This window comes from Eptatretus burgeri, chromosome 15 (genome assembly GCF_056783735.1).
Source record: "Eptatretus burgeri isolate ZD-2024b chromosome 15, Ebu_testis_v1, whole genome shotgun sequence".
NCBI classification, from domain to species: Eukaryota; Metazoa; Chordata; class Myxini; order Myxiniformes; family Myxinidae; genus Eptatretus; species Eptatretus burgeri.
The window spans coordinates 28,100,364-28,123,267 of record NC_140975.1 but is presented as its reverse complement, the minus strand read 5'-3'; the positions used below and the strand labels follow the sequence as shown (position 1 = coordinate 28,123,267).

Here is a 22,904-nt window from a genome sequence, read left to right as displayed (position 1 = left end):
ACATCCTTCCCAGCTCGGTCCCTCTGTCTTGCCAATCGGTATAAATCCTTTTCCCCTTCTTTTGTATCCAGCTTCTCATACAGCTCGTCATATGCCTTTTCCTTGGCCTTTGCCACCTCTCTTTTTGCTTTTCGACGCCACTCCTTGTACTCCTGCCGACTTTCTTCATCTCTCTGACTATCCCACTTCTTTTTAGCCAACCCCTTCTTCCTTATACTTTCCTGTACTTCCTCATTCCACCACCAAGTCTCCTTATCTTCCTTCCTCTGTCCAGATGTCACACCAAGTACCTTCCGAGCTATCTCCCTCACAACTTCTGCTGTCGTTGCCCAATCATCCCACCCATCTTTACCACCATCCAGCGCCTGTTTCACCTCCTCCCTAAATTTCACGCAACAGTCTTCCTCCTTCAGCTTCCACCATCTGGTCCTTGGTTCAGCCCTCACTCTCTTCCTCAACCTCACCTCGAAAGTCATCCTACAGACCACCAATCGATGCTGTCGAGCTACACTCTCCCCTGCCACAACCTTACAGTCACGAATCTCTTTCAGGTTGCATCTCCTACTTAAGATGTAATCCACCTGTGTGCACTTTCCTCCACTCTTGTATGTCACCCTGTGTTCCTCCGTCTTCTTGAAATACGTGTTTACCACTGCCATTTCCATTCTTTTTGCAAACTCTACCACCATTTGCCCTTCCACATTTCTCTTGTTGAGACCGTACCTCCCCATCCCCTCCTCATCCTCTTTATTACCTTCCCCAACATGACCATTGAAATCTGCTCCAATCACCACTCTTTCATCCTTGGATACACTCTCCACCACTTCATCTAACTCACTCCAGAAATCTTCTTTATATTCCATCTCACACCCCATATGTGGGGCATATGCACTGATGACATTCATCATCACCCCTTCAATTTCCAACTTCACACTCATCACTCGGTCAGACACCCTCCTCACCTCCAATACCCTCTTGACATGATCTTCCTTCAGGATTATCCCGACACCATTTCTCCTCCCATCCACACCATGGTAGAACAGTTTGAAACCACCTCCAATGCTCCTCGCCTTACTCCCCATCCACTTGGTCTCTTGTACACACAGTATGTCCACCTTTCTTCTCTCCATCATATCAGCCAACTCTCGCCCTTTGCCAGTCATCGTCCCAACATTCAGAGTTCCAACTCTCACCTCCACACTTCTACCCTTCCCCCTCTCCCACTGCCTCCGGACTCGCCTTCCCCGTCTCCTTCTCCTCCTTCGCCCAGCAGTAGCACAATTTCCACTGGTACCCTGCTGACCACCGGTACCGGTGGCGGTCGTTGGTAACCCGGGCCTCGACCGATCCGGTATGGAAATTCGTTTTGTTGTCCGCATAATAATTTGGCATAGGTTTTTACGCCGGATGCCCTTCCTGACGCAACCCTGGTCGCCTCTTACGACACACAGGGATATGGTACACCTATTCTAACCGGGGCATACACCGGGCCCAGTACAACTGGTGCTCATTTCGCCGACCTCGGAAGGATGGCAGGCTGAGTCAACCCCCTGGTGTTTTCGACTTGGTTTATATATATTTTTATATATATTTTTATATATATATATATATATATATATATATATATATACACATTATATAAATACATATATATATATATATATATATATATATATATATATATATACATACATATATTAATTCAGTGTCCCAACGGGGCTTGAACTCAGGACCTCTTGGGTCCCAAGCCACTGCCCTTACCACTGCGCCAACACCAGGCTTTATTCTTTTTTATTATTCTAGCAACATGACTTGCCCTATTGTCAATTTTGGTTACCTTTTGACCTCTGGTGACCTACATAATGAAATATTTTGCATAAACCTTCTTGATTTAGATAGAAGGTACATAAACAGACATTATGAGTGGTATATTGTTAAGATTGACTCATCCAGAGCGAAACTACAGTAATTTTAGTTTCCCCTACCCCCAAATTTTGGTCTTCAAAATATAGTGGTAGGGTGATGTTTGAGAGGAGAAAACTACCAGAAAGCTGACAATTTCACACTGCTATCACCTCAATTCCTCATCTGTAGGTCCTAAACTATCAAGAAAACATAGTGAGCCTTTGCCACCAGAGATGGTACTGATGGGTCAAATTTTCAGGTTTGGTCCATGGACTACAAAGAAGCTGTCTGGCACTTGCATGGCATGCCCTTTCATTCAATTCTGAGCGCCAATTTACAATGGCATCACACCTTGCTCAACCTTCGCTCACCAAAAACTCACCACCTCGACCACCTACATCTCCCTCACATGGGAAAAATCATCTTGCGCCTCCTCATCGATGCAATTCGCCACCAAACAGGGGCGTGCTGTGCGGCCCAGACCACTCGGACCGAGTGGTGCGGAGACGGGCCAAGCATGTTAACAGCAGCAACCGTATCTTGCTGGGGATGCCCTGAATGGGCATGTGGGACCGATATGACCCCTTCATGCAGTCGCCAGAACACAGCGGGACGGCCGGGGAGTTCGGTACGGGGCTCCAGACCGTCAGGTCAGGTCAGGTATGGGAGCATGTGCCAGAACAGCGCGTCGCTGCGTCCACTTTCCGCCGGTACTCCAGGGGCCTCCGTCTGGCCATCCCCCAGGCAGATGCCAGGCCCATCCCCATCTCCTTGAGATGATGGTCAACCTGCTGCAACCATGAGGCACGTGGTCGGCCCACTGGCCTCCTCCACTCATGAGACTCCCTCGCTGAGAGAATCTGGTGAGCAGGATCAGCGTCAGGAAAACGAGCCACATGTCCATACAGCCGCAGCTGACGCTCACGGACTATGCAGGTAACAAATCTCATCCGAGTCTCTCTCAGCAACCGCTCGTTGGACACAAAATCCGACCAGTGATAGCCAAGGATTCTCCGAAGAGACCTGGTACCAAAGGAATTAAGTCTCCGTCTCAGATCCTTGGTCAAAGTCCAAGTCTCGCACCCATAGAGCAAGACTGGAAGTACCAAGGACCTGAAGACTCGGACTTTCGTCCTCCCGCACAGGTACCGGCAGCGCCACACCCCATGATCCAGTGAATCCATGACTCCCCAGGCCCGACCCAGACGTCTATTGACCTCCGGCTCACAACCTGCGGAGACATGAATATCACTGCCAAGGTAAGTGAATCTATCCACGACCTCAACATCCTCACCACAAACAGACACAGACAGGACAGCAGCATCCAAGATGTCACCGAAAGCCTGGATCTTTGTTTTGACCCAAGAAATCCGTAATCCCAACGGCTCCGACTCCTCATTCAGCACCTCGAGGGCCCCCAAGAGGATGTCTAAAGTCTCCGCAAAGATGACTGCATCATCTGCAAAATCAAGGTCCGAGATCTTGACATTGCCAAACGATGCACCGCAACTTGATCTCTCCGACATCCTCCCAAAAATCCAGTCCATACAAGTGCTGAAAAGTGTGGGGGCAAGTACACACCCCTGACGAACTCCAGTAACAACTGGAAATAAGTCAGAGATGGTACCACCACACTTCACAGCACTCTCAGTACCAGAGTAGAGTTCAGACATCAGATCGATCAGTTTTGGTGGCACCCCACGAAGACCAAGAATCCTCCAGAGGACATCCCGATTCACTGAATCGAACGCTTTACAGAGATCAACATAGGCTGCAAGCAGCCCCTGCCGAAACTCTCGTCTGCGTTCGGTGAGGACACGAAGTGCAAGGATACGGTCAATCGTTGACCTCTTTGGTGTAAAGCCTGACTGCTCTGGACGCTGGTGCTCAAGCAGATGGTGGCGAACCCTATCAAGAATTATCCGAGCAAAGACCTTGCCCGGCACTGAGAGCAGCGTCACCCCTCGGTAGTTGTTGCAGTCTTGGCGATCACCCTTCCCTTTCCAGAGAGGGACAACAAGGCCCCTCTTCCAGTCAGTTGGGATGATGCCTGTGTTCCAGGCAGAGCACAAAACTGCATGCAACGACGCGAGTGCAGCATTTCCACCAGCCTTGAGAAGTTCGGCATGGATGCCACAGATCCCTGGAGCTTTGCCCCGTTTCAACTGGTTCACCGCAGCCCGTGTTTCCACAAGCGATGGTGGACCACAGTTGATTCGAGGGTCAGCAACAGGGATTGTAACACCCTTGACGTCCAACTCGACAGCTGGGGGATCAGCCTGGTACAACCGCTCAAAGTAACCAGCCCAGCGGGCCTTCACTTCAGACTCCTCTGTCAAGAGCCTACCACTCTCTGCTCGAACTGCAGTGCTCCGAGGGATGGGCTTGGATGAACGTAATGCGCGAATTCCCCTGTAAGCGGGACGAGAATCACCTGTCCACAGGTGATGCTCTACCCCCTCACAGATTCCTCGCACATAGGCCTCCTTGTCCACCCTCAGTGCACGTACAGTTTTACGCCTCAGCTCCCTGAACAGCTCAGCTCTGCCATTCAGCCTGGCCCTGCGACTCTGGTCAATGGTATCCAGTGTCCCTTGAGAGACAAAATTCTTCTTTGCCCTGCGGTGAACTCCAAGGCATCCACCGGCAACATCAAGGACGGTGGTCTTGAAGGTGCTCCACAACTCTTCAGGACCCCCCAAAGCACCCAGACCCCCCAAGTGTCCACTCAGCCTGTTCGCAAACTCCTCAGCTACTCTCTCATCCCTGAGCTTGGCAACATCCAGCCTAGGCTGGGATGGTACCATTCTCCAGGATTTAAGGTGCAGCTTTAGAGTTGCTACAACAAGCCTGTGGTCAGTATTGAGGAACTGAGCACTCCGGTAGACCCTGCAGTTCTGGATCATCCTCCAACGACCGTCAATGAGGACATGGTCAATCTCCTTTGCCACACCGCCAGCGTTGGAATACCAAGTCCAGCGATGAGCTTGCGGGCGCTGAAACCATGAACCAGCCACCCTAAGTCCATGACTTCTTGCAAAGTCAAGGAACTTAGTGCTATTCTGGTTCATAGTTCCTGACCCATGGGGACCAACACACACCTCATAACCATCCCTATCAGTTCCAGTCGATGCATTGAAATCCCCCAAGACTAGAAGTGTATCTCGTCTGGGGCACTGATCAACCACAGACTCGAGTGTGGCGTAGAATGCGTCCTTCACGGTAAGATCACTCGCCTCAGTCGGAGCATAAATAGAGACCAGGGAAATGACACCTAAGGAGTGACGAATCCTTAATCTCATAATACGCTCGTTGACCGGTGTTACCTCAATTATCATTGGGGTCAGCTTATTGGACACAGCTACAGCAACTCCTTGGGTATGGTAACCATCAGAGCGACCAGACCAATAGTAGGTGTAACCACCCACCATTATCTCGCCGCAATCCGGTCTCCGAACCTCAGAGAGAGCTGCAATCCCGATGTCCAAACGCTTGAGCTCAGATGATAACAGAGACAGGTGATCATCCTCTCTTAGGGATAGGACATTCCAGGCACCCACCCGAAGGGACCGCCTCAGGTTAACCCAAGGAGACCGCCGTCTGGTGGACGACACCTCAGCACCACTCCGACACACTCTCCCGCAATCTGACCCAGGGATGTTACCCCGTGGTTTCCCTCCTATCAAAGATTGGGGGTCCCGAAGGCTTTGCCCCAATCCCATCATCCGGTGAGCTGCCCTGCGAAGGGAAGCTGCACAGGAGGTACTCCCACGGAGTGGGTTTTCAGATTTTTTTGCGTTTTTGCGTTTTGCGGAATGAAGCGTTTTACGGTGGCTGGAGTGCAAATCCTGCCACCAACCTCCAGACCGTGTCGCGCCGGATGTGCGAATGAGATGGCTTCTGGCCGCAGGAGCTTGGCAGGGCGGGGGCAGGACTGCCATGACACAATAAGGGAGCGTGATTCGGATCACAGCGCAGCGCTTCAGATCGTCACCCCACCCTTTGCCCAAGGCTTGTAAAAGGTGGATAGTGAAGCCATCCGCCCTCTCTCTGCTTTTCTCCACCTGCCTGCCTCGCCCACTTCTTTGCCTGCCTGCTTCACACTCGTCTTCTTCTGTTTGCCTCACCCTCTCATTTTCCTCTTTGCTCCACCCTTTCTTCACTGCTCCTCGTTGTCTGCCTGTCGCTGCATTAACACTCGGGATTGGTGTGCGACAGACGTTCTTCTGGGACCAGTGCGGAGCACATGTTTCTATGAGCCCTGGCAAAGTGATTAAGCAGGAGATAACGCGCTGACTCTTAAGATGGGATTTCTCAAGTGGAGCATCCCCCAAAGCGTACTGGGTTGCACAGTCGGCCGACCACGCGAGGCATTGCGAGGCCGTTAGTCCTCATCTGCTCTACGTCCTTCTGGCTATCTAATCTTCCTCAGGTTTGTGTGTGTGTGTGTATGTGATGGTGCCTGTCGTAGCATAAGTTAAGATTGCAGAAGATATAACAGGATAAGTCTGCTCTGTGTAAATTGCTTGCCTTTTGTCGCACCCCACAAATTCCTTGCTATCCCTGCTGTTCATAATAATCAACCATTTACTGTGCCACATACCTTTCCTCACCTGATTGTAAATAAATGTTTTGTGTAGAAATATTCTCAGCTCGTTTTCATCTTTTCCTTCATTGGTCCAGCATTGTTCGTATCCCAGCTTAGACAGGACGTTATCCCCCAATGATCTGTTTTCTAGCCGGTTCGTCCTTGGGCAGTTACGCTCGGCTGCATCTGATCCGGTTAGGTGATCCAATTTGAACAAGGCATACGGAGGGCGTGTTCCCCGGTAATTAAATAATGTGACCATTAGGTAACCAGTATCAAGTAGATGGAGGACTCTAAGTCACATGGTTGAGTTATTGGCGTTCACGGTCGATTAGCGACCTGCCGCGTCACGGAATTATCCCTGTGCGACGGCCTACGATTCCGGAGAGTCTCGTGGGAGCCGAGATAGCTTCTCCCCCTAGTGGTCTTCTCGCCCGACCCTCGGCCCACAACAGTTTGGTGTCAGGAGTGGGATGAACGCTAAAATTTACGGGATTCGAACCCGCAACAGTTTGATGTCAGAAGTGGGGAGAACCCACTTAATATAATTAATTAATCGAAAATGGACAAGCACATTTTCATTATTCGCATCAATAAATGCCCAAAGGAAGCATGAATTATGCCACGTGACTTTGCGACAACTTCCATAACACGGCTGTTCGACTGTGTGAACTGGCTAGGCACACTGCGATTGGCTCGTGGAAAGTGACATCAATATACCAACCACCCTTTCACACTGTACCTATTTTTACTGTCATCTTAGCCTTCCCTGTTCTTAAAATTTCGAAATAAAAAATAGAGTTACAAACCACAACACTGGAGCTAATGGCTGCTAATCATACTATAATTCGAAAAGTGTCTGTGTGCTTGCTACCTCAGCCACCTAAGATGGACGGAGCTTGTATGTTTTCACCCCTCTCTGTTTGTCTGTGAGCGTGATATCTCAAAAAGTTATGGACAAATTCTGACAAAACTTGGTGGACATGTTGGGTGTGTGACAAGGACGAAATGATTGGATTTTGGTGAAGATCCAGATACGAGATTAAAATTTTTTTTTTTTCAAGTTGTTTCATATGCAGCCTGTAGCTGCTGGTTGCATCATTCTTTGGAAGTGCAGCTGTGCCGCTGACGCAGTGCCCCTGTTACCAGTAAGCTGGTATTCATTTACTGACCTTGGAAGGATGACAGGCTGAGTCAACCCACCTGGTGTTATTTCAACAGAACGACAGAGGCTAGATCTCATTCAAGTCATCGTAAAATACCAATTCTGGAGGAATTAACCCGTCTCTAACTTTGGGGAAATTATCTCGTCCATAAGGATGGATTAATCGTGAGCAAAATGAACTTCAAGGAAGTACATGAATGAAAATTGGGTGATTGGGTTGATTAAACCACCCCTTTTGAAGATAATTAACGGCCTCATTTAATTATTTCCTTTATCAGGTGCATCCTCAGCAACCTCACTCTCTATGGGGTCTTAAGACATATCCTGGGTTACCTCACTGGGGTCTGAAGCTGTCATGTTTTTTGGCTTGCTCAACCATGCCTTGACTTGGACAAGGCCGCAATGATTTCTTTAGGATAAAGTTTATTTTTTTCACTTTCCTCACTCATATTAATGAATGCCTGTTCATCATCGCTACAAATTGCTGGATACATTGCAATGCTTAATATGGAATAGGCAAAGCCTTGAAGCGAACGTAGAATTCTTCTTACATTCACTTCTGACTTTACCTATAACTTGTTCACAACTGTATACTTGCCAACTATACCGTGGTACGTGTAAGCGCCGCACAGCTGATGATTTTGACGCAATTTCCGGTTACTTCGGCCTGGATTCGGGATCAGCGATCAAATAATGTAAATCACGATTAAAAATTATTTTTTGATGATGCGGGAGATATCTTTATTAAAATTAACTTTGGGAAAAAAAGATAATTGAACAAATAAATAAACAAACAATCACTTCTGGTCAAGAATAAAAGAAATTAAAAGTTCCGGAAAGAGTTTCAAAATCACTCCCGGTAATGTTAAATACTAAATAAACACTTCCTGTCATGAAAAAATTACTTTCGGAAGTACTGTATAAAATTAACTTTGGGAAAAAAATAATTGAATAAATAAATAAACACTTCCGGTCATGATCTCCCGGCATGCAACATTCCCCATGACAAAAACCGGAAGCAAAAGGGTCATAGCCGAGACACGGATTCCAAATTGCCAGGGTATTGTGTTGTTGTTGTTGTTGTTTCCTATTCTCTCATGTGCACGCGTTGCGTAAGAAGCTCACAATGTTCGCTATAAACGCCTGGAGATGCCAGCATTCGTGGCCTTATTTCATTTCCGCACATGCCATAACCTCGAGAATTCCTTAAACTAAGCCAAATTACAAAATTTAAGCTCCAGAATTGAACTTATCTGCAGTTCCAACTGCTAAAAAAGTGTTCATTTGTCCAATTCAGACCTACTTGATATTTTGAGCGTCTCCAGGAGGTGTGTGTGTGTGTGTGTGTGTGTGTGTGTGTGTGTGTGTGTGTGTGTGTGTGTGTGTGTGTGTGTGTGTGTGTGTGTGTGTGTGTGTGTGTGTGTGTGTGTGTGTGTGTGTGTGTGTGTGTGTGTGTAATATGACGGTTTCGTGATTGCTAATCGTGTGCCAAGTGAGGCATTCCTTATCAACCATTTCCTTGGAGTACTTAAGCCTCTTGGTGAGTGTTCTACAATATTCATGCTGTCACTGAAGACTGTACATCGATCGACTTGAACAATGTTCAGAGGCCACTCATCTGCGATGGCTCTGCGTTTTTCTGTGGTCACTTTGGCATAGTTAAATAAAAAAAAAAAAAAATAAAACGTTTCATTAACATGATAGCAGGATAGCCAAGAGGTAGTACACTTGATTGCTCAAAGCTGTCGAGCCTGAGTTTGAATCCTGACCCAGCTATAAATTGTCATCTCAGTGTTTCACAGGCAGAGTGATTCATCATGTGTGTGCTGTCAAACTGGATGTCACATCTGCCAGAAGCCTCCCCTCCCCCTCTCCCCCTCCCCCCTCCACCCCTTCCCTTCTTTGCACTCCGGCCACTGTAAAACCCTACACTCCACAAAACAAGAAAAACACAAAGAAATCTGAAAACCCATTCCGTGGGAGTACCTCCTGCGCAGCTGCCCTTCACAGGGCAGCTCACTGGATTGGGGCAAAGCCACCGGGACCCTCACTCTTTGATGATAGGAGGAAAACCATGGGGTAACCTTCCCAGATCAGATTGTGGAAAGAGTATGTCAGGGTGGTGCTGAAATGTCGTCCACCAGACGGTGGTCTCCTTGGATTAAACTGAGGTGGTCCCTTCGGGTGGGTGCCTGGAATGTCTTATCACTAAGAGAGGATGATCACCTGTCTCTGTTATCATTTGAGCTCAAGCGTTTGAACAACGGTATTGCAGCACTCTCTCACGTTCAGAGACAGGATAGTGGCGAGATCATTGAGGGTGGTTACACCTACTATTGGGCTGGTCACTCTGATGGTTACCATTCCCAAGGAGTTGCTGTAGCTGTGTCCAATAAGCTGATTCCAATAATAATTGAGATAACACCGGTCAACGAGCGAATTATGAGACTAAGGATTCGTTACTCCTTGGGTGTCATTTCCCTGATCTCTGTTTATGCTCTGACTGAGGCAAGTGATCTCACCGTGAAGGACGCATTCTATGCCACACTCGAGTCTGTGGTTGATCAGTGCCCGAGGCGAGATACTCTTCTAGTATTGGGGGATTTCAATGCATCGACTGGAACTGATATAGATGGTTATGAGACATATGTATACTGTAGTGTACTACAGTGGATGGTGTACTGCAGTTAGAGCGGAGGGTGGTGGGCTCTTGACAGAAGAGTCCGAAGTGAAAGCCTGCTGGGCCATGTACTTTGAGCGGCTGTTCCAGATTGATCCACCAGCTGTCAAAGGTGTTGCTATCCCTATCAGATGTCAAGGGTGTTACTATCCCTATCGCTCACCCTCCAATCAACTGTGATCCACCTTCGTTTATGGAAACACAGGGTGTGGTGAACCAGATGAAATGGGGCGAAGTTCCTGGGATCTGTAGCATTCATGCTGAATTTCTCAAGGCTGGTGGAAATGCTGCACTTGTGTCGTTGCATGCAGTTCTGTGCTCTGTCTGGAACACAGGCATCATCCCAACTGACTGATTGCTGTGAGATGTGGTGATACCATCTCTGACGTATTTCCAGTGGTTACTGGAGTTCATCATGGGTGTGTAATGGACCCCACACTTTGCAGCGCTTGCACGGACTGTATTCTGGGGAGGATGTCAGAAAGATCAAGCTGCGGTGCATGGTTTGGGAACATCAAAACTCTGACCTTGAATTCGTAGATGATGCAGTAATCTTTGCGGAGACTCTGAATATACTTTTGGGGGCCCTTGACGTGCTGAATGAGGAGTCGGAGCCGCTGGGATTATGAGTTTCCTGGGTCAAAACTGAGATCTTGGTTTCAATTGACATCTTGGATGCTTCTATCTGGTCTGTCCCTATTTATGGTGAGGATGTTGAGGTGACAGAGAGATTCACTTTCCTTGGCAGTGATATTCATGTCTCTGCTGACTGTGAGGCAGAGGTCAATCAACCTCTGGGTTGGGCCTGGGAGTCATGGACTCACTGGATCATGGCATGTGGCACTGTCGGAACCTGTGCAGGAGGACAAAAGACGAGTCTTCAGGTCCTTTGTGCTTCCAGTCTTGCAATATGGATGTGAGACTCGGACTCTGACCAGGGATCTGCGATGGAGTCCTAATTCCTTTCATACCATTTCTCTTCGGAGAATTCTTGGCGATCGCTGGTTGGACTTTGTGTCTGCTGATCGCTGGTCGGAGTGGTTGCCGAGAGAGACTCAAATGATATTTGTTACCTGCATAGTCCGTGAGCATCAGTTGCCGGTGTATGGACATGTGGCTCGTTTTCCTGATGCTGATCCTGCTCACCAGATTCTCTCAGCGAGGGAGTGTCGTGAGTGGAGGAGGCCAATGGGTCGACTCCGTGCCTTGTGGTTGCAGCAGATTGATCAGCATCTCAAGGAGATTGGGATGGGCCAGGCAACTGCCTGGGGGATGGCCAGACAGAGGCCCCTTGAGCTCCGGTGGAAAGTGGACGCAGCGACGCACTGATCCGGTGCATGCTCCCACCCCTGACCTGACCTAATTTGGAAGCAAACACAGAATTGAGACATTCGGCCTTTTCATGAGCGGAGTCAGCTGTGGTGCCATTTGAAGCGAGAGACGGGATGCAGGAGGAGCATACACCAGAGACAGACTTTACAAGGCACCACCAGGTTTTATAGGAGGGAGACAAGTTTGAAAGTCCATTTTTGAGGTTGCACAGATGTTGCGTTCTGTCTCTCCTGAGAGTGGGCACATACTTGTTGCGGGTTTTTTGGAATGCACTGAGATGTCCTTCGGTCGGATTTGCCTTCCAGGAAAGAGAAGGAAAGTTGTTCAACAAATATATGATTCTAAGCAAGTACAAGTCTGAAGACGACGATGGTTCACGAGCGGTATTTGACAATGTAGATCGTTTCAGAAGTCAAGGATGAGACAATGTGATAATGTTTGACCAAGTTATAAAAATGATCAACATGATGTGGTACGAGTGACAGGTTATTAGCTGCAAAATGTCGAAAACACGGTTTTGTTCAACAACTTTCAAAATTTGTTCTTTGCATACATAACCTTTAAATGTCACAAAACAATGTTGTGGACATTAAAATCAGGAAACAGGATGCGTGCTATAGCTTATTGGAGTTAGTTCGTCGAAGAAGGTCGAAAACCCGGTTCGATTCCCACAACTTTGAAAATTTGACCTTTGTGAACTTTAAAGGTCAAAGTTCAAGGATTATGACCTTTGGTGCAAAACTTCCTCTGGAACATTCCAGGAACAATATAACGTCATATAGGCTATATGGCATTTCGCACTCCTCGGATTATCCATACTTTGATGAAATCAGCGTAAAAACAAACTTGAAGGGGGCGCTACGGGCAAGGTGTTCGAGATAGAGCAAAATGGTTTCAAGACTTTCGGTGGGGAATGACCTCAAGATTATGCATAAAAAATAGTCATCCTCGCTCTCAAAGTTTGGGCGGTCGTATGATTTTTATGTCAAAATTCGAAATTTTCGAAGTTCGTGACCTTGTGACCTTGATCTTGGGACTAAAATGAAAAAAAAAAATCGAGCTCCGTGGAGCTATGCAGGTGCCATTGGGCTAACCGAATACCAAAACCACTGCCAGGTTCAACAAACCCCCTCGGAGAAGATGCAAATTGAAATCCGCTACCCCCTAAAAACACAATTCGCAATTTTTGAGGTTCGTGACCTTGACCTTGGGCCGAAAATGAAAATAGAGCTCGGTGGGGCGATGCAGGTGCCATTGGGCTAACCAAATACCGAAACCCCAAACAGATTTGACAAACCCCTTGGAGAAGATAATTTTTCATGTCAAAATTCGCAATTTTCGAAGTTCGTGACCTTGTGACCTTGTGACAAAAATGAAAAATCGAGCTCCGTGGGGCTATGCAGGTGCCATTGGGCTAACCAAATACCGAAACCCCTGTCAGATGATTCGACAAACACCCCAGGAGAAGATGCAAATGGAAATCGGCTACCCCCTAAAAACAAATGTTTTTTTGATGGGCGGACCACGCCCATTTTCAGGAAAACACAAGATCATGATATTGTTCCGAATTCGTGCCTGACTCGAATGGCGGCCGCCTCGCCCACCGGAACGGACAATTGTGTCGTGACCCTCTCGGAACAACACCGGGAGCTAGTCACGGGTGGGGGTTTAACCCCACCACAACCGTGCCAATTGCCCACCCGCGCAGGATAGGGTTGCTCGCCGAATTCGATCTACCTAAGTACCTGCGCGGATGGTCGACCGGGCGATCGTACCTCGCCGCAGGCAGAATCCGGACACGAACCGCTTAAGCGGTCCGTTCCGTGCTACAATGATAACCGAGCGGTGTTATCGTCGGCCTCGACGGTTCCGATTAATTATCGGGTGCATTAAGCCCACTACGAACCCTTTACGTGAAGCAGGATGGAGGGTCAATTAAAAGGAAGGAGACGAAGCGAAACGGGCACAGTTCAACATGCAAGCACTGCATTTACACGACACACGGAGAGCACACATATACAGCCAAACAGTCAAAATGCACATATAGCAATTAAAAACAAAAGCAACAATGCAGAGCTACAACTGAAGAAGACCGACACACGGAAACACTTAAACAGTTCTGCTTTACAAGACACGGCACCACAAGATCCATACAAAAAACCCCGAAAAGAAATGGTGACTTCCCTTTGGGCCGTCGAGTCCCTCTCCTATGTCCATCGACGTGGTCGCGCCTGGCCGCGACTCCGTGCCCTGGCGTGGTAAGCGAGTCCTCTCCGGCGTGCCTCGCACCGGCACGTGTTGGCTGCTCGACACTACGGACAGAGTTTCCGGCGCTATCCCAGCGCGGATAGAAGGGTGGGGGGGACGTTGTTGCTTGAGGTCACGGTGTGGGGAATGGCAGACGCTCCGTCCTGCCAGCGGGGTCTCGGGACCGCCCCACAAAAGACCAGGCCAGCGGCCACCAGGAAGAGAAGAGGACGAGCGAGCCGGAACACAGGAAGAGAGCAAGAGCAACAACAGCGCTCCTTCCGTGTCCGACTTTTTAACCCCCGGGGCTCCGCCCTTCACTCCACCCCCGTTTTCGGCTCCACCCTCCTTCGAGAGGGTTCTCGAAGAGGGGCGTTCCCTCACCCCGACTGCCTCACGCTGGTCATCCACCAATCGGCGGCAAGCTGCCCCTCCCCCTTCTCCTCCCTCACACCAAGCGCGGAGAAGAATGGCGCGAAAAACCCACCAGCATCGTTGGTATTTTTCGTCCGTTTTAAATAAAAGATAGGGAAAGAAAAACGACTGACTCAAAGCGTCGCAGCCCGGATGGATCACATAAATTCCCTCGAGACAACGGATTTGGGCTAACTACACATGTACTTAAGAGATATCTCACCTACGGGACCTGAATGGTGGTTTGCGAATTTCCACAGCTGTAACAATATAAACCTCCCACCAAAATTTTATCAGGATCGGATCAAATCCCACGGAGCTATGCTCGGGACAGACAGACAGACAGACAGACAGACAGACAATAACGAATAGCGTGTTCACTTATTTCTTTCGTGAAAAAAATTTTTCGTGAATTTTTTTTTTCGTTAATCAATAAATCATCCAGTCGTAAAGTTTTATTTTATCTCCACTCTCAGTTAATACGCGATTGATAAAGGAAGGTAATCCAAAAGGATCGTTTTTTAGTCTTCACCCGTGATATTTAAATCATGATGTCATAATGGCGCGTTAATAGAGCGTCACTTCAAGTTTGATGTAAACCTGGGGTGTTCCGTGACGAAGTAGCTTGTAGAGCGCTTGCCAAGCGGCTTAAGCAGTCAAGCAAGCACACCTTCAAACAGTTGCAAAGGAACGGCTGGCTTGGCAAGCGCTAGCAAGATTGTTGGTCATGGAACACGTCCATGAGTTTGAATCAGGATAAGAACAAGGTGTTTTATTTTCATCCAAAATAATTAAACAATGATTTGTTGAACGTTTTATTGAAGTGTACGTTTTATTGTTCGTTGCTAGGCAGAAAATGTTCGTTGCTGTGGCTTTAATAAACAAAACCCATTCGTGCGTCGGTTACGTCATTAAAAAAAATGATTTGCGGAGTTTACCGACTTGGAGACGACTAAACATTTCACGTGTCAAATTTAAGTGACAAACAATCCTTACCACAAAAGCAAAAAACAACAACAACAACAACAGCACCGGAAGTCGGAAGCACGTGATGCGTCATGGCGCTGTCTTTCGTTCGGGCGATTGTTCAAGGTTTTCCGATAGGTGCGACGTTACGGCTCGAAAAATGGCGAACGGAAGGATGCAGCGTTGATGCCGAATGTCGTTGTTCATAATCATACAATGACGTATAATGGATTATAATGCTAACCGTGCTATTTAGATCGCGCTTCGTCATGATATCCCATTGGCAGCAAAGAGAATCCTTCATCGAGCCGTTTTGTATCCTCCGCCAGGTGCCGCCAGCCTGCTGCCAGTCCGCTGGGCGTCCAAGAAATCGGGGAAGGCGTCCCGAAACCAGGGGAAGAAGCCTCGAGGAAAGGCCTACGGCTGGAAGAAAGGAGACGGTACTGAGTTTCTCTTGGGAATGGCCGCCTTGAGGGGAGGAATGTTCTTTATTAGTTCTCTTTTTCCCGAGTTCCACCAACTTTCATTGTAATAATATGAGTTCCTTACGAACGAGGAACTTGTAACGCACGAGGAGGTCATTGTGGGCTCATCAAGGCCTGCGCGAGGATTGCCGACCTGTCCTTGTTTGTCCGGACATGTTGTTATCCTTTTAAATACTCGGCACCAAGCAAGGATGCAGCACGTACCATTCTTCAAATCCGGGGTTCGAACCAGACTCGGAGAGGACCTTGGGTGTGTGTGTGTGTGTGTGTGTGTGTGTGTGTGTGTGTGTGTGTGTGTGTGTGTGTGTGTGTGTGTGTGTGTGTGTGTGTGTGTGTGTGTGTGTGTGTGTGTGTGTGTGTGTGTGTGTGTGTGTTGGTTGTTATCTCCATATGCAGGTGTTAGAAAGTGGAACAGTGTCCTCCCAGGTCTCAAAGTATCCACATCCATTTCAGTAATGGGTGGGGAGGGTGGTCACAATTCATGACATAGTGCTCAGATAAAATGATTTGGCCACTATTTTGGTTTTCACACCAATCCTAACAACCCTAACAACCAATCTCACACATCAAACTCACTCATCCAACCAATCTCACACATCAAAGTCACTCATCCAACCAATCTCACACATCAAACTCACTTATACAACCAATCTCACACATCAAACTCACTCATACAACCAATCTCACACATCTAACTCACTCATACAACCAATCTCACACATCAAACTCACTCATCCAACCAATCTCACACATCAAACTCACTTATACAACCAATCTCGCATATCAAACTCACTCATCCAACCAATCTCGCACATCAAACTCACTCATACAACCAATCTCACACATCTAACTCACTCATACAACCAATCTCACACATCAAACTCACTCATCCAACCAATCTCACACATCAAACTCACTCATCCAACCAATCTCACACATCAAACTCACTCATACAACCAATCTCACACATCAAACTCACTCATACAACCAATCTCACACATCAAACTCACTCATCCAACCAATCTCACACATCAAACTCACTTATACAACCAATCTCGCATATCAAACTCACTCATCCAACCAATCTCGCACATCAAACTCACTCATACAACCAATCTCACACATCTAACTCACTCATACAACCAATCTCACACATCAAACTCACTCATCCAACCAATCTCACACATCAAACTCACTCATCCAACCAATCTCACACATCAAACTCACTCATACAACCAATCTCTCACATCAAACTCACTCATACAACCAATCTCACACATCAAACTCACTCATACAACCAATCTCACACATCAAACTCACTCATCCAACCAATCTCACACATCAAACTCACTCATACAACCAATCTCTCACATCAAACTCACTTATACAACCAATCTCACACATCAAACTCACTCATACAACCAATCTCACACATCTAACTCACTCATACAACCAATCTCACACATCAAACTCACTCATCCAACCAATCTCACACATCAAACTCACTTATACAACCAATCTCGCATATCAAACTCACTCATCCAACCAATCTCGCACATCAAACTCACTCATACAACCAATCTCACACATCTAACTCACTCATACAACCAATCTCACACATCAAACTCACTCATCCAACCAATCTCACACATCAAACTCACTTATACAACCAATCTCGCATATCAAACTCACTCATCCAACCAATCTCGCACATCAAACTCACTCATACAACCAATCTCACACATCAAACTCACTCATACAACCAATCTCACACATCAAACTCACTCATCCAACCAATCTCACACATCAAACTCACTCATCCAACCAATCTCACACATCAAACTCACTCATACAACCAATCTCAAACATCAAACTCACTTATACAACCAATCTCGCATATCAAACTCACTCATCCAACCAATCTCACACATCAAACTCACTCATACAACCAATCTCACACATCAAACTCACTTATACAACCAATCTCGCATATCAAACTCACTCATACAACCAATCTCACTCATCAAACTCACTCATCCAACCAATCTCACTCATCAAACTCACTCATACAACCAATCTCACTCATCAACTTCACTCATCCAACCAACCAAAGTCACCCATCAAACTCACTCATCTAAACAAACTCGTCCTACTACAGGTACTACTACTGATTGTGTCAAAACTCACCTGGCAACCACTGACCCAACGAAGCATGTAGCGCCGAATCACGCTGAATCATTCCGGGGGGAAAAAAAAATTTTTAAATATAATTTTGAGACGAGAATCATGGGAATCATGCGTAATTTCGGTCGATTTTTTTTTTTACTAGAAACTAGTTTAAAACTACTAAAGTTAGTATATATAAGCTTGTACGAAATCACGCGTGATTCCCATAATCAAAACATACACAATGGCAGCCGTCTCAACGAAGGTTGAATTCTGTGCTAAAATCACCCAAAAAATCGTCTAAAACAGGTAAAAAAAAAAACCACTAAAACATGGATTAGCCACAGTGGCTAATGGGTGGTTTAAAATATTAGCCACAGGTAAGGGGGATTCGTCCTGTGGCGACGTGGCGGAGCGGCAGCGCACACCCAGATCTATACGTGCACCATCTATGGAAAGGATGTTGAGCCAAAAGACCCATCTGTCAGCATTGGTCAGAATCCTTTTCCACGAGATTGCTTCGGCAGCACCGAGGCTGTCATGAGTATGGGTACATTGATTGTGATCATACCTCCATGTACAGTGCTTGATACTTTGCCTGCATGTAATTAATTTGCAGGGACATGCCTGCTGATGAATTTTCGTCCATTGTTGTTCTTCAGGAAGTGGCTGAGTTGAGTCTTGAAATCTGCCCCACGATTCATTTTCATTTCTGGCAGTGAAACATGTATTCTGATCGAACGTACTATACAGAGCATCAGTGCTGCCAAAGCAGTTTATAGTCCTGGGTCATGCTGGGCAGTTTGCCTTTGCCATCCCAGCAGTAATTAGGGTGGGAATTTTGATTTTTTTTTCCAGCGTGCCAGCGATAACTCAATTACTCTTCACGAAGGACACTGTGGGAACTTTTAACATCCATCAACTCATGCTGGCAGAAGGGACGTCAGTTTAACATCCATCCTGAGGACGGCACACACATTGATGAATCACCCTGCCTGTGAAACACCGGGTTGACAGTTAATATCCTGGTATGGATTCAAACTCAGGAAAGACGGCTGACAGACGAGTATTCATACCTATCGGCCATCCTGCCAGCCCAAACTATGTCTACCCTCATTACACCTTTAATGTGTGGCTCCCAAGTTCAAGCTGTACAATTTTGCACTTTGTGTGGTTTGTTTCCTCATTCATTCATTTTTCCAGGTGCTTTTGTGAGAGCTGGGCATATCATTGCCACACACCGGCTGATTCGTTGGCATCCAGGTTCTTTTGTAAGTTTCCTTCCATATAGTCGTACAAAGTTGGTTTGATGGCTCGGGTTGAAGTGAGCTCAATGCTGTTCCAAGTTTGATTTTTAAATTGGCCCAGTTAAAGCTGTCATTTTGATTTAGAGAACATGAAACACAAGTTATTTAAAGGGCAGGTGAGGTGCTCCTTTATTTTGCTCATGGACATGAAGATTGTAAGGTGTACCTTGGTGGGTAGTTCATCTTAACCCCTTCCTTGTTACTTAATACAACAGGTCAGATGGAGGCAAATTTGATGTTAGAGGATTTATACCGAAGAACAAGCTACTCCTTGGTTAATATTGTCTTTATCATTTTCTACTTGATAAGGCTGAATATTAAGCTTTTCAGGATAATTGTTCATTCATTGATAAAGGCACCATTTATTTTTGGTCTTTTGGTCTGGTTAGTTTAGTCCAGATGAGATGATAACTTGAGTCAAATGAGATCATGAACCATGCTGTAAACAGAGTGTTGGTGTTGCCAAAGGAATTTATTTTGTGAGGGTTAGAATCCTGGCTGGGTGGTCACTCTGACACAGGAAGTCACGGCAGGAGTTTGTAATTTGTTCAGGGTGCCGGCAATAGCTCACATTTTCTTTGAAAACGACACTGTGGGATCTCTAACATCCATCAACTAATGCAAGCAAATGGAATGCCCGGTTTAACGTCCATCCGTGGGAGGGCACACACATTGATGAACCAACCTGCCTGTGAAACACCAAGATGACAGTTCATAGATGGGTTGGGATTCAAACCGAGACTAGCCAGCTTAAATGTGAGTGTGCATACCTGAAATCAAACAGAAGACCAAATACTGCATTGGAGTTATCAAAAGGAACCCAAATAAGTAAAGAGCAAAGATGGGGTCATCAGGAGGAACCTGGATAGGATTCGAGTTTCAGCCGCAACAACACAACCCTCAAACGCCATCCAGGTCCAGCTGTTAGTTAGTTAGTTCTAAGTTTTCTAACAGCTTACAGAAAAAATGCTGCAAAAATTCACTTCAACCTGGACAGATAGATAAAGAAACGAAAAACCAAGAATTAGAATGAAGAGAAATGTGAAAAAGTTGTTCAATTGTACTGAGATTGAACTGAGGATTCTTAGTTTTAGTGCCAATTGCAGTTTATTGATTATTAAGAATATGATGGTCATTTAATTTTGCAAAACGATGAAACTATTCATCAGGGAGTTCACATTAACATTATCTCAATGCATCCCCTATCCATTGCCCAAAACAGGTGGGGATGGGACGAAGGAACGTATTGTACGCTTTGGAGGATGGTGTGGTACGGTACACCAAGGAGGTGTATGTGCCGAGACCAAAAACGACGGAAGGCTGGTTCCTCACTCAGAACTTGCCGAAGGGCTCGGTCATCTACAAGACTTTCATCAATGTTGTACCCACACCTCAGGAGGGCAGGTTTCGGCTTCAAGAGCTGCTTTGAACAAGAGAAGTCTTGCAAAGCTGTATTTCTCAGGATATGTTTTGAAATTCGTTTTGCTGTGTGTCAATGCATGCCATCACTTTCTCCCTGTAAACAATTTAATATGAAAGATGGGATGGGAAATGCAATTTACACAACATCTGAACGGGTGCTGATGCTTTGTGTTGTCAATGTCACGATTCGGGATGGCTGGATTGGTGCAGAATCTATAACATGACTCGTGCGGTACGACGGGCCTGGCTCTCGGTGTAAGATTCTTCAGTTATGCTTCCTAATGTCGTTTGAAGCCATGATTGCCACTCCGAGGTCACCGTGCGCTGCAGTATCACTTCCTGGAACACTTCGCTTCTGGCCACCTGGGGAAGTGCAAGGATTTGTCCACCAAACCATCAGAAATCTGAAAACACTTTGTCTTAAAATAAAGCAAAAGTAGACTATTTCAGTTGCCTGTCTGATTTAATGTAAAAAGTGCTTTATGGATGGAAAATCCATTTGCCTGAAGTGATTCTTACCAATGTTTAACGATTGCTAAGGAAAATCAACTTCGATAACAATGTTCTGTTGAAATTGTAAATCAAAAGTGTATGTATAAAACGAGTCAATATCTGGTCACAAACTTGCTGATGATCCTTTTCAAATTGAATGCAGTGTCCCCACCACATTGAGAAGAAAGATAATTTCAACTAGAACTGCCACTTTATAACTGCTGGCAGTGATGACCGGGTACCCAGTCCGCGTCCGCCTTTGACTCAACGTGAGACTTAAATCATAGTCGCAATTTTCGCATTGAAAGGATAAGCGTTGCCAGAGAAAACATTATTTAATAGTGATACAAACACAGGCCTGCTTCGAGAGGGAGCGGAACAGACGAGTTACGAACCGGGCAGCACAAAGCATTCAATTTCGTTATTACTGGCTTCCAGATTCAAATAATTAAATAATTCTGGCTGCCAAACCACACGACCGATCAGGTTGAAATTTTAAACTTTTGTTTCACATGTAGCCTAAATTATAAATATGAAGTTTCGCATATATAGAAGTAGTGGTTCCAGAGTAAACATGAATTAATATTTATCCTTCAATCTAAGATGGCGGCCAAACCATGTGACTTGTGACCTCATAATTTTTACCATGTATGCAGATATCATGGAGGATGACAGACGCAAATTTTCGCTTCGATAGGTTAAGCAGTTCCAGAGAAAACATTATTTAATATTTTTCTTAAATTCAACATGGCTGCCAAACCATGTGACCTATCAATTAGAAATTAACAAACTTGTATTCCCTACTCATGTGCAATAGGGGTGTGAAGTTTCCCCTTGATCAGATCAGGTGTTCTGGAGAAGAAGATGTTTGAAGGTTTTAAGGTAAATTCAAGATGGCCGCCAAACCATGTGACCAATCAAGAACAAATTAACAAACTTGAGAAAGGACCTCATGGGGAATATATGTGTGAAGTTTCGGCTTAATCTGTCTTGCCTTTCTGGAGAAGAAGATTTTTAAAATTTATTCATTTTCAATCCAAGATGGCTGACGAACCTTGTGACCTATGACATCAGAAATTTATATTCTGCTTCCAACTGGGTATTGGAACACGTTTGTAAAGTTTCGTGTTAATCGGTAAAGGTGCGTTTTTCTATCCAAGATGGCCGCCAAACCATGTGACGTGTGATGTCATAATTTTTACCATGCGTGCATACACGATGGTAGATGATAATTACAAATTTTCGATTCGTTTGGTTCAGCGGTTCCAGAGAAAACATTATTTAATATTTTTCTTAAATCCAAGATGGCGGCCAAACCGTCTAACGTATCAATTCGAAATTAACAAACTTATATCGCCTACGTGTCCCGAATATAGTTCTGAAATCTCCCCTTCATCCTACCAGCGCTTCTGGAGAAGATGTTTGAAGGTTTTAGGGTTTTTTCAAGATGGCCGCCGAACCATGTGACCGATCAAGAACAAATTAACAAACTTGAGAAAGGACCTCATGGGGATTATATGTGTGAAGTTTCGTCTTCATCTGTCTTGCCCTTCTGGAGAAGAAGATTTTTAAAATTTATTCATTTTCAATCCAAGATGGCTGCCGAACCTTGTGACCTATGATATCATAAATTTAAATTCTGCTTTCCATCGTCGACCCGAACAAGTGTGTGAAGTTTCGTGTAAATCGGATAAAGTCTATTTTTCTATCCAAGATGGCCGCCAAACCATGTGAC

At 46.0% G+C, this 22,904-nt stretch overlaps 2 protein-coding genes across 2 annotated transcripts in view; one reads left to right on the top strand and one right to left on the bottom strand.

Annotated features, from left to right (window-relative positions):
• Nucleotides 1-15,330: 15,330 nt before the first annotated feature.
• Nucleotides 15,331-21,121, top strand: MRPL27 (mitochondrial ribosomal protein L27). Its single transcript, XM_085856984.1, has 4 exons — nucleotides 15,331-15,435; nucleotides 15,627-15,737; nucleotides 19,152-19,219; nucleotides 20,478-21,121. The coding sequence occupies exons 1-4, from the start codon at nucleotides 15,390-15,392 to the stop codon at nucleotides 20,682-20,684; spliced, it is 432 nt and encodes a 143-aa protein (XP_085713110.1). The 5' UTR covers nucleotides 15,331-15,389; the 3' UTR covers nucleotides 20,685-21,121.
• NAT9 (N-acetyltransferase 9) overlaps nucleotides 20,478-22,904 on the bottom strand; it is a 76,329-nt gene continuing 73,902 nt past the window's right edge. The window contains exon 6 of the mRNA XM_085856983.1: nucleotides 20,478-21,040. Within this exon, the coding sequence (XP_085713109.1) occupies nucleotides 20,891-21,040 (150 nt within the window). The 3' untranslated portion in view covers nucleotides 20,478-20,890. The remainder of the gene's footprint in view (nucleotides 21,041-22,904) is intronic.

What these genes read in the sequence shown, in the direction of transcription:
- MRPL27 (XM_085856984.1), top strand. Translation starts at nt 15,390, where the DNA reads ATGGCGCTGTCTTTCGTTCGGGCGATTGTTCAAGGTTTTCCGATAG. An exon ending in TGTTCAAGGTTTTCCGATAG is followed by an intron (nt 15,436 to 15,626) that starts GTGCGACGTTAC and finishes ATCCTCCGCCAG; the next exon opens with GTGCCGCCAGCCTGCTGCCA. An exon ending in GTTGGCATCCAGGTTCTTTT is followed by an intron (nt 19,220 to 20,477) that starts GTAAGTTTCCTT and finishes TGCCCAAAACAG; the next exon opens with GTGGGGATGGGACGAAGGAA.